The sequence below is a fragment of the Zonotrichia albicollis genome, chromosome 1 (assembly GCF_047830755.1).
Source record: "Zonotrichia albicollis isolate bZonAlb1 chromosome 1, bZonAlb1.hap1, whole genome shotgun sequence".
In the NCBI taxonomy this organism is placed as follows: Eukaryota; Metazoa; Chordata; class Aves; order Passeriformes; family Passerellidae; genus Zonotrichia; species Zonotrichia albicollis.
Genome location: NC_133819.1, coordinates 63,531,590 through 63,543,729, shown reverse-complemented (window position 1 = coordinate 63,543,729; position 12,140 = coordinate 63,531,590). Strand labels below are relative to the sequence as shown.

At 41.1% G+C, this 12,140-nt stretch overlaps 1 protein-coding gene across 2 annotated transcripts in view; it reads left to right on the top strand.

Moving 5' to 3' along the window:
• The window catches only part of E2F3 (E2F transcription factor 3), a 42,045-nt gene that overhangs the window by 23,162 nt on the left and 6,743 nt on the right, over nt 1-12,140 (top strand). For both annotated transcript variants that reach the window (XM_074542857.1, XM_074542855.1), the window contains exons 2-4: nt 7,327-7,438; nt 9,878-10,097; nt 10,693-10,853. In XM_074542857.1, the coding sequence (XP_074398958.1) occupies nt 7,327-7,438; nt 9,878-10,097; nt 10,693-10,853 (493 nt within the window). The remainder of the gene's footprint in view (nt 1-7,326; nt 7,439-9,877; nt 10,098-10,692; nt 10,854-12,140) is intronic.

Sequence of the window (12,140 nt, the reverse complement as noted above, 5' to 3'; positions counted from 1 at the left end):
GTAGGAAAACAAGATAAGCTGCACGTTTTGCCACTGGCTACTGTACTGAGGGCACGTCTGGTGGGCTGTGGGGCTGATCCCATGGCATTCCAGTAGACCTATGAGCCTAAAATTCAGGAATGTCAAACAGGGCTGGCCACTTACCTTGGTGTCGGAATGATATTAGCATTGATGACTATGAGATAATGTGACCAGAGGGCAGGCCAGGTCACATGAGATATCAGGATGAAAATCAAAGGTAATTAGTACATTAAGATTATAATCCTGCTTCAGTAAAAATGACCTGCTGTGCAGGTGTAGGGAGAAACCACCATTTTTCATTGCTACATTTCAGTACTTTCTTGATTTGGTTGGGGCCATTGTGTTTCATTTAAAAGCAGCTGAAGCTGTTCAGTTCAGCCAGGCTGGGGATGAGAGTGTGAAGTGCCTCCTTGGGGCGGCGCTAACGCGGGAGCGCTGAGCGTGCCTGGAAGCTGCTGGATTCCTTTCTGTGGGTGTTAGAAATGGCTTTGTGGGATGTTCTGCAGCAACAACTGGGAGGCACTCATGGCACTTGCATTGCTTCTTCCTGCATATTCATCCTGAGAAGGGAGAGCCGCCGCTCAGTTCCTCTGGCTTGGGTCCCACTTTCAAACAAGAATTTGCCGCTGAAAGTTGGCCGCCCACATTTTAACTTTTTGGAGCTAAGTAAAAGTTGTGTGGTTTCATCTATAAGTGCTTACAGTTCATGGCTTCCTTGGCGCTTGGATACTTCTGACGGAATAATGAAAATGGCAAATTGATAGAAATTGGATGGTTTAATTAGGCCTTGAAAGAAACTTCACCAGAGTAACATCAGCCTCCAGCCCTCAGTGTCAAATACCTGATGGGGGAGGGCTGCATGTGATTCTTATTGAATTATAAATCAAATTAAGACATATGAAAGGGATTTTCTTTTAATATTTGTCTACATTAAAAACAAAAAAATGACTGTAGCTGAATTAATAATTTCAGTATAAGATCTAGAGAAGAATTTCCCTCAGTCAAAATTATAATAAGCTGGAAAAGGTGATAGCTCAGGTAACAGAAATTGCTATAATAGAAAGTACTTTTTAGTCCTTTATTATATACAATTGCTGTTTTATAAGATAATTTTGGGTTTTTTTGTTGGATGATCGGGATGATTTCTGTAAACTGAAGATTCTTTAAATTTTACTTAAATACAAGCTGCTTATTCTGATGAATAAGTAGCTATTATATCAGATTCCTGAAATTATTTATTTCTGCTTTGTGTTGATTTTACAATATATTCAGTTTTCAAGGCACTATTTTTATATATCTTTTTGTGTTCTTTTACTTCAGTCTTATGAATGGCTATGAGTAAAACAGAATTTTGAGGTCATGTTTTCATTAAAAGTGCCATTCCTGGTCTTGTTCCTCTGTATGGGACTGCCTGTTTTCCATAGGGAAATAATACTTTAGGGAGACTTGAGAGGACTTAAAGAGCTTTTCTTTTAAGGACGTGCTTTGTTGTCTTTTATGTGCAAATAGTTTAATTCCCAATTATTTATTTATTTTCTTATTCTTTCCTGAAACCTCTTAAATGTTTTACCCTGTCAGAGTTAACTACTGAAACTGGGGATGGTATGGTACAAATTACTGATATCTGTGTGTAGACCACTGGGGTAAATATTTCTTCATGGAAGATGGAAATCCCTCTCCCTTCCAGGAGTTTGAACTGCCAGTTTATTTCTGCTGAGAAGTGAGACAGGGGGTATGAAATGAGTTGTCAGTAGGAGTTTGAAGGCAGGAACTCTGAAGCTTCTCTTGCATCTTTTTGCTGACCTGGGGTGTTTCTTTGCTTGTGAGCTGACCGGCAGAGCTGAGCCCCTTCCCTACTGAGAGCTCCTCTGCTTTGCTCTCTGTGCCTCTCCCTATTTTCCAATCTTCCCGAATGTTTGCCGTGCCCTCAGCTGGGTGCAGCCCTCTGGCAGACTCTCACAGCTCTCCACATACCTGGGTTTGTTCATGTGAGTGTGTTCTGAATGCTCAGCCTGTATCCCTTCATTCAGTGGAGACGTTTCCTTAGTGTATGAATATTTCTCCGCATACACCCCAAGGTGTCTTTTTTCCTTTACTTCCTCTCCTGTATTCCTTCCTCATCAAGCTCTAGTCTAATTTACCCTTTCATGTAATATATTTGCTTTCTTCTCTGCAGCTCCTGACCTCTGGAACAGCTTTCTAGAGTTCATGCCTCCAGAACCTCAGCTTTTAAAATGTATGTTTTAGTGACTGCTTAATTTAGAAAATGTAGAAGAAAGAAGAAAGCCTGTGCAATGTGTGTGGGGATTGGTAGAGAACCTATGCTATGGCTTCCTTGCTGTGGTCAAAATTTATCTGTGCTCGCTGGAAGGGCTTGCATCCCCTCCCCAGTAATATCAGCCCTGTGGTAAAATACAGAAAAGCTGCCATTTTATCTGCCCCTAGCAATTGTAATATCTTCTAGAGACTACGCCAGGCTTAGTCATCGTCCCTTGCTCAACTTGCCCATCTTACTGCTAGCTCTGAGACACCCACAGCTGAGGCCTAAGACATTTCTCTGCCTTGCTGCTGATTTCACTGTCAGCTATCACTTAATACAAACAATTTATTCCTTACCATGCTTGGTTGTTTCCAGTCTTCCTGTTTTTCCACCCCAGTCGACCATAAAGTAGAGTTTCTTTTCAGCTCCTCATCCCATTGCTTTTTTGGAATAAGTTTTTATCTTCCGTCCCCATCTCAGCAGGCTTTGTCTCAGGTTACTTTTGTTCTCGTTCTGAGATCAACTTGTGTTCTTTTGTATTTAAGTCAGACTGCTGCTCCTCAAACACACCTTGAATGCTTGATAGGGAGGCAGGGGATGTTGATAGGTCTCAGGACCTCCATGAAGATGGGATGTGCAGAGCCTGGGAGGTCCAAGAGCTGTGATGGGAGTTTGAAGTGGAATTTGACACTTCACATTTGTAATGAAAGTGTACTGACTGCACTTCGCCAAAGGACTTTGAATTTAGAGTTTTGGGGTAGTAGAATATGCCCAGCTCGTTCCATTATGTTCTTGCTGAAGCCTAATGGGTGCAGCAATATTTCAGGCAAAAGATTTTCAGAAGGTAGCACAGGTAATGTAACGTAATTTTTCTTAGGTCTGTCTCTTGCAAACAGTGCAACTAACTTGCATCCAGTAAACAAGCTGAGACACACATCTAGCAGGACCAATTCTAGTGTGCATACTTTGGCAAAGTTATTCTCCATGATTTTATCACTGGAAAGAATTAAAAAGTGTTTTACTGCTTCTTCCCTCAAACTTACAAGTATAATTCTCAGTGTAACTAAGGCTTTGGCTGGATATGATGCAGTCCTCAAAAACTGATGTCTGCCCCACCTGGGCACTGTGTTCTGCTATCTTGACAAAATGCTGTGCTGGCTCTCACCTGATGCTTAGCCTTTACTTGTCTGTTACAAGGTACACTCTGAAATTTTTTCTTTATATCTAATTGCTGCCAGTTTCTTTGCCCAAGAGCTGAAGTTGATTGCTGTGTGACATGACAGTGAAGCTGCTCAAATGTCAGTCTGATGCTCCAAGGCCCATGGGTGGGTGTCACACTGCTTCTCCTCAGCAGCTCTCACTGCAGGCTTATCACCCACCCAGCAGAAAAATCATTTCTGTTTTGGAGTAGGACTAAGTTACTGCTGGTGGGGACCTCTTGAACCAGCTTTCTGGGGGTGCTGATGAGGACATATCAATCAGGTGCTGCCTGCACCAGGAGAGCAGGGATGGAGGGAGGATGCAGAAGAGGTGGTGTCAGCAGCCCAGGTAGCCATGAACTCAAACCAGCCCATTAAAGGGATTGGGCTATAATTTCCCATTTGCACCTTTTCCACCCCTTTTGTCAATTAATTAATACTACACTTGCTCCTTTTCTTCTCTTCTATAAGCATAACCAGCCTCCAACCTCCTCTTGAAAGTTAATCCATGAGACTGAGTACTGTAAAGTGAATTGCATTAGGTCCTCTGTGCTTGAAAATACTTAGCTTATCCTGGGAGTTTTTAAACTATTTTCCTCTAGAGACAAGTGTTCTTAGGAAAGACATTATTGTGGGTTTGCCTCTGATGTGGATTGTGGTGGCTGTCTAGGTTTCTTTAAAAAAAAAAAAAAAAGGATTGAAGCTAAAAGGGCAAACCTACACAGGACTCAAGGTGCCACCAGTTTTTAGTGGTCTGCACTGAACAGTGGGTCTGTAGTTGTATCTGTGTCAGGGATTGCTCATAGTGTTGGAAGAAAAACTTGAGTTAAAGCACTTCATGCCACAATTTTTACATCTGGACCAAGGGGTTGGGTAGGTATCTGGTTTAGCTTAATGGGATGCTTGCTTTCCTGTTACTTTTGTGTCTCTTGCTGGAAAGTATCAGTTTGTGGCTTACCTGTCTCATAGCTCCTTTTATTTTATGCTCCTTTCACTGTCTCCCTAAAGAATCTGACTTCCCATTTCTTGCACTCAGGTTTCATGTCACTGAGGAATCTTTAGTCCCTTTGCTTCCTAAGTGTCCCTGTCATTTGGGAAGCTTTGTGCTGGTGTCCTTTGGCTTGTTATGTCTTAGCAGGTCCCTCTTACCATGTCAGATGGTTGGGGATTGATCAAGTAATGCAATAAGGACAAATAATTTGTATAAATAGTGTAAATAGTGAATATAGTGCTGTAGGAAAAATAAGTTACTCAAATCAAGACTTTTTTTTAAGAGGCTCACTGATTCTGCTGATCACAGATCTTGAGATTTTTGAAGAGAAGCCAGATATCGGAAGGCACTATGAATAATTTTGGAGATGGGAGAGAAACTGTGAGTCACCAAGGATCTCTAGTGCAAACAAAATAGCACTAGGAAATCTTCAATCCGTAATTCATTAAAGTAGAAATTGAGAGAATACACCACTTCAGTCCTGCATCTTATCAGTTATGAAGTTTGTAAAACAGGAAGGGGAAGCAAGGACTTGCTGAGTGACGTGTAACATCTGGCCAGAAATTAAACATTCCTCAGTGTTTCCTAAAATTGCTTGTCAGTAATCAGGATCTTTTAGACTCCACTAAAATATTTTGCTCTATATATCTCTCAGGTTTGCTGTATGCTTTGTAAACTAAAAAGCATCTGTCTTGTAGATAGCTGTCATGTGGTATTTTTTTCACTAGCCCTACAGTGTCTGTAGGTGCACTGAGCCTGACAAGAGTGCGGTGTTTGTGCCAGCCCCAGCAGATGCAGGCAGGCTTTTGCTGCTCTGCAACCAAAGGATGCTGTCTGCATTCTCTCAGATTATTTGAAGTTCACGGGAAAATACTTATACAAGTCTTTAACCACAAAAGCAGAGGCAAAATACTGTTTTTGTCTTGCAGACAAGTTGAGACAAAAAGTTTTGATGTATAATCCAAACCTAAGTTTCTCTTCTGATGGAGAGAGCTGCAAATCTCTGGATTTTATGTCTTAAGCATTACCCCTCCTTCTCACACCTGGTTTTGAGATTCTCTTTTATCTTTAATTGTATCCCTTTGGCCTAGTCTTCCCACGCCCTGAATTGTTCCCTTTTTACCCCTCCTTCCTTTGCTGTTACAGTTCTCAGGGTGGAAAAACACTTGCATAAAAAAGTGTGAAATGTATTTCTCTCTGTGGAATAGCTGTAATCTTAATTTAATCCAATTACATTGGCTAAACATATTAGCTGGATGCTTTTGTTAACACTTGACCTTTTGGGAATCTGTGTCCTTGGATTACAGAGCTGAACAGAGCAGAGGTGTTTCATGCTATTGGAAGCTGCCACCAGTGGTCTGCTGGGAGTGTGGTGCCTGTGTTGGTTAGAAAGATGCAGTTTAGATTTGCCCTGTTGCCCCAGTGAATTTTATGCCCCTTCACACAAAATGTGGAGAAGAGTGGCTTGAGTGCTCTGCATGCGCTGTTACACCATGGGCTTGTATGAATTTCATGTGCTTTAACTTGCCTTTTAATAAGTCTTGAGGTTTGCAAGCAGAGTCCAACAGAAAGATGTTATTTAGCTATCCATAAATAAATGCATATAAATTACTTTATTTAGAGCCTTCTGTTGGTCACAGATGCAAAGTAAAGTGCATAAGACAAATCCATAATACAGAAATACCTGTCTACAACTCCATAGCAGAACGTATTGTTTTGTCTTGGTTCACTGAGGAGCGAGACATTATCCAGCCCCGTAGGGTGAATCTTAAAAAACAAACAAATAATGTACTCTGAATTGCTCTACCTAACTGAATAAACAACATTCTTCAGGAACAGTTATTTGTCTAAACTTGATTAGACATAAAAGTTCTTTTTCCTGTGTCTTCCAGGTAATGTGCTTTCTATTGTTAGGATAACGAGTATCCCCAGATTTAATTTCAGTAACCTGAGTGGCAGGGAAGGGTATAGAATTGTTTCCAAAGATAGTATATTGTGTTTCTGTCTAGGAACAGAATTCATATTGGTGGTGGTTTTCACTGCAGTTTGCCTGTGTGCTGCAAAGTTTAATGGTTTCATTCACTATTTTTGTTATTCAAGATGTGTTTCCCTTGAGCTGAATGCAACATTTAGCAGATTTTCAGGCTTTGTCTAATACTACTTTTACTCCACCTTACTTTAATTTAGGCAGCCCATGTGCTAGTTAATGTAAAATAAATGTAGTTGTTGTGCTTTCAATGAGGACAAGTTTTTGAGAGGCAGAGGAGAAGACTTGTCCAATGCTGCTTTTGGTGTCGTGTCATGTAGGAAGTTCATAGTAGTGGAAATTATTGGTCCCCTCAAAGCCATCCTCTCAGACAGTGAAGAGAAAAATATAACTTGCACTAGCACTACTTTTGCAGAAACTTAGATGGATATAACAAGTTTTTCAAAGGAAATGTAGCTTTATGGATTCATACATGTGGATGCTTGAGAAGCTGACTTTGTTTTTCTTAAATGAAATGTTCTTAACTCAAGTGAGGGCTGAAATCTTTTATACCTATTCAAGAAAGTCCAGACTAGACTGAAATATACCATGAAGTGGTCACTCAGCTTTTCAAATCTAAAAAAATTGCTGAATTTTCAAATTATAACCTCATCAACCTAGCTTTTGAGTGATATGTTTAAGTCTGCCTTAAGATTCCAATAAATATTTGGATTCCATTGTGATGCATACGGGCTATGAACCTGTATTGATACCTTGGTGTGAAAAGTTCACCACTCTCTGCCTTTCCTGCAGTCCCAATAATGTGTTTGATAAAGTGAAATATACTTCTTAACAATGCATTAATTTAAATTTTCTTTTTTTTTAACAGGCAAAACGAAGGCTGGAGCTAGGAGAAAGTGGCCACCAGTATCTTGCCGAAGGACTAAAGACTCCAAAGGGGAAAGGAAGAGCTGCAACAAGAAGTCCAGATAGTCCAAAAAGTAAGGGAGCTGGTAACATGCTGTCATCAGTCTGCCTTACCTAGCTTAGGGTGTGTTTATTGCTGTCCTCACCTAGATGTGCATGCAACAAACTCAGCCCCCTAGCTGGGCAGTGGACAGCAGGTTTGCAGCATGGAGGGGTTGCTGCAAAGCTGCTAAGAGGCTGCAGAGGCTCCTGGCTGCCACGTGTGTCCCTCTGCCTGCTGGGCAGCCTGCATTCTCTCTGCCCAGGGCCTCCCCTTCAGCCAAGGATGTGATGCTGGTGTGCTTGGAGAGGTGGGTGCTGAGGAATGAAGGTGCCTGATGGGATGGCTTGCGCAGTTGTTAGGCAAGGCTCATCAGGCCTGCCTCCTCCCTGGCTGCTGGAGTTACAGCAGTTGCCTGCCAGGGCTTCTTTCCCTGGGCAGGGATTTGCAGAGAATGCGAGCTGTGCCTCAGCAGCACTGCATGAAAAATGCTCTTTGTGGCATCTGAGCTGCCTTCTGTCCCTGCAGTGGGGCTCTGGATACTGCCACTGCCTAGTTGCTCTGAGTACTGAATTTTGCACATCTGCGTTGCCTTGGGCAGTGGGCTTCTTGCAACAGAAGCTGGGGGCTGTGGCCCTGCTGTCCTGTTTGGGGGTTTCAGCAGGAGAGTTAGGCTGGCAGGGGGAGCCAGGTGGGGCAAGGAGAGGACTGGGGCAGCAGTGGTAGTGATGTCAGAGCAAGAGATGCCAAAGGGCCTTCCTCACCAGTCTGCTGGTTTCTATTGAGGCAGATAGGAAAAGTGAAAGTAGTTAAAGATAGAAACTGAAATCATAGGAGTTAAACAACCACAGTTGATTTAATTAATCTAAATTTCATTAAGCTATATGAAGCCTATTTTAAATTGAAGTGGGTTCTTGTAGAAATTCAGTACTGTTTGGTGCACAGGATGCTGCTGCAGCATTGATAAACCTGTACAAAGAATTTGGTGTGGGATGAAGACCACAAGCTGTTTTAGGTGGGACTCCAGCCACTTTTTGCCATTATTACTCTGATCCTCTTACACTTTTCTAAGCCCCAAACAAAACCCCAAAAAACCAACCACCCTTGCTCTAAATCCACAAGGTCATGTAAGTGATGAGAATGAGATTTAGATGAGATGTTGGGAAGAAGTTCTTTCCTCACAGGGTGGTGAGGCACTGGCACAGGTTGCCCAGAGAAGCTGTGGGTGCCTCATCCCTGGAAGTGTTTCAAGGCCAGGCTGGATGGGGCTCTGAGCAATCTGGTCTAGTGGGAGGTGTCCCTATCCATGGCAGGGAGGGTGGAACTAGATGATCTCTAAGTTCTGCTTCCAACCCAAGCCTTTCTATGAATATTCTTCCATTTCCTAGATCAGACAAGCCCTGAGTCTGCCCAAAGAAGTACAGCTAGCTGGTTCTCTTTGCAAAGATGCAATGTCTTGATTTTCACTGAAAAGCCATTGTCTTCTTCAGAATATTTCAGGGTAATCTAAAGGTTTACTCTTCAGTGGGATTTTCAGTTTTGACTGACTTCTGCAGTTTAATGTATGGCGTGACTCTTGAAAACATGAAAAAGACCACCAAAATCAGCCCAAGTACCACCCTGCATAATACTGGAAGCAAATGAATGGTTTGAGATGTACCAGCCCAGCAGACTTGTAATAATGGCTGGCTCATTTCCCTTGACAGAGAGGCCTTGAACATTTAGAATTAGGCATCATTCTGATCCAAGTATTTAAACTCTTAAAAGCCCATCTGTGAAGTATACAGATGCTGCATTTGTGCATGGAAACCATGAATTGGTCCAAGCCATTTGCTGACTTCTAATTTAGAAGCTATGGATACTCTGTCCCAGTTTGAGCGTTGCTTGGTTATGAAGCAATGATGATTATAAATTGTTATTTTATATCAATCTCCTCTAATTCACTTGAGTTTTCTCAAGCTGTGGAGTCTGACACTGATGGAATCTGTCATTGTGTTCACCCACTGAAGTACACCTAAGTCCTGCTTAATTGCATATGAAGCACTTATCTCACATGAGGGGAAAATCAAACCCTGATGAAAGCTGGCTATCAGACTGATGAAGGAGAGTCACAGGGGATTTTTTGGGTTTGCTGCCAGGATAAATAGATACTAAAAATACTATTATGAATTCACATAGTAAAAGCCTAAGCAGAATATTTCCATATGTATCTCTCAGACTGCTGGAAATACTTGCATTTTAAAAAATGTATATATTTGCTCATGTACCTGTGACTTTTGGAAAAGTACATCTTGAAATACAAATACATAGTGGTAAGTTGTGTCTTAATGTGAGGTATGAGAGATTTCTTCAGTAAAAATGAAAGAAGTAACTGTAATATATGTAATATATGTAATTTCATTTTTGGTTGCTGCTTTCGGAACCAAAATGAAAAAAAAACTGATTTAACTTTCTTTTTCCTTTTCCTTCCAAGCTCCAAAATCTCCTTCGGAAAAGACTCGGTATGATACATCCCTTGGCCTTCTTACAAAGAAGTTCATTCAGCTGCTGAGCCAGTCTCCTGATGGGGTCCTAGATTTGAACAGAGCAGCAGAGGTCCTCAAGGTGCAAAAAAGGAGGATTTACGATATCACCAATGTACTGGAAGGCATCCATCTCATTAAGAAAAAATCCAAAAACAACATTCAGTGGATGTAAGTATTCATTATCCTTCTCCATCCCTGCTGGCTGATTTCACTATCACAGGGCCGCAGTGTTTTTCTTCTCCCACCTTTCGTTCTAACACTTTGCTCCAAGCAATTATCCAAAATGCCTTCCAACAGGATAAAGTCCTATTTTCTTGAAAGAATCTATTCTGTTAAGAAAAGTTTATAAAAAGCATTTGTCAGGGAAATTAGAAACCAGCACTTTTTTTGAAAACTGGCTTAATTAATTTACTTGTGCATGTGGAGTAGGTTTTAGGTATGTGTCTCTACCTACTGCCTTCTATGGTAAAAAGTAAAAAAATAAAAAGTAAAGCAAGTAAAAAAGTTAGGCTGTGGTTAGAAACAAGATTTTGGAAGCAGTTGGAAATATTCAACTCTTACATCTTGGTGGCAGTTCCAAAATGTGCTGTTGTGATAAAAAGATGCTTTTTCTGGAAAGCATCATTTATGTTGACTCGCTAGGGATGGGTTTAGGGAGAAAGGACGAAGAACTTCATCTGCAGGGTAAAACTCTGTCTCTCCCCTTTACCATGGTGTAGGGTCAGCTTTTACAGAATTCTTCCTTCCTTCTGTGTGTCTGCAGGGGCTGCAGCCTGTCCGAGGATGGTGGGATGCTGGCGCAGCGCCAGGGCCTCACCAAGGAGGTGACGGAACTGACTCAGGAAGAGAAGAAACTGGATGAGCTAATCCAAAGCTGCACCCTGGACCTCAAGCTGCTAACAGAGGACTCAGAGAATCAGAGATATCCTTTTTCCCAAAGCCTCAAAGGTGCTCAGCCTCCTTGCTGTGCCCTGTAATACTAGGAGACTTCCTCTGTGTGATGTCATTGAAAGACAGCATCAGAAGCTTCTAGAAGTTGAAAAGGTTTTAATGTGGTTTGATATAAAAGCTGCTTAAGCAGCTTGAACCTGCAGTGCTTCTGGAATGTGAAAAGGAAAAACCAGAAAAGGTGATACATGAAGGAGACTGTTAACATTTGTGTTCCCCTAGAGTAGAACCAAGAACCTTTACTGATTAATGAGTGAGGATATCCAATAGCCCTGTGTTTTTTTCAAGCCTAGAGGAAACTGCAGTTTTATGTGTTTAGAAATTATAAAGGTGTAAAGAGAGTCTCTAATCAGGTAACAGTCTTGTTTAGTCATTATTTTTTTAAAATTTATTTCACTTTAAACTTTAAATATAAATTAAAGGCACAGAGAGGAAAATAAAGTTGGGATTTGGTTTAGTATGAAACTTGCAACAAAGTTTCAGATTCCTCTGGTTAGAGAATCTATAACAAAATATAGATAAAACTTCTATGAGCTCTCAGAATACCTTAGGCTGAATTATTTAATGTAATAATTGCAAAAGGTTCATATGACTTATTTTGGCTGTTAATGCTCTTTGTAATTAACCAGTTAATTACAAAGATTTTTTTCTTGGATTTCCCACCTATTAGCAATACAAGAAAGCATTTTATCAAATGCTGATATGAAAACTTATTACTATATATAATAAGTAGTGTTCAAATAGCATCTAATAAAGTAGATTTATTCTCTGTTCTGAAGGACAGGAAGTAACTATGGGACTACCAGTAAAAAGAACTTGAACTATGTGAGTGTTGACTTTTGACTGGATTTCACAGACATTTTGATGCAACCAAAGATCACCAAGTGGAATGCGGAGTAGGATCAGTACTGCCTTTAGCAAAGAGTATAATCCATGAAGAGACATAAGCAAGACAAAGCTGAACATGACAGTTCTGAATTTTTGTAGCACTGAGTCCTGTGGGGATGAACTCTGCCTTTGCAAACCTTACTTAATGAGTGGCAAAGGCCTTGATAAAAGCCATTTGGGTGAAAAATGATGGCCTGTCACTTTGCCTCCTGACTTGTTTGATCCAAGATAGATGCAGTATGTACTGGAGCTTGGGCAGTCTGTCTTGCTGTACTGCTCAGTAACAGCACACACTCACACCACCCAAAATGATGTATAATAAGTGAGGCTTTTTATTCCCCTGGCATAAACGTCATGCCAGGTAACAGATGACAA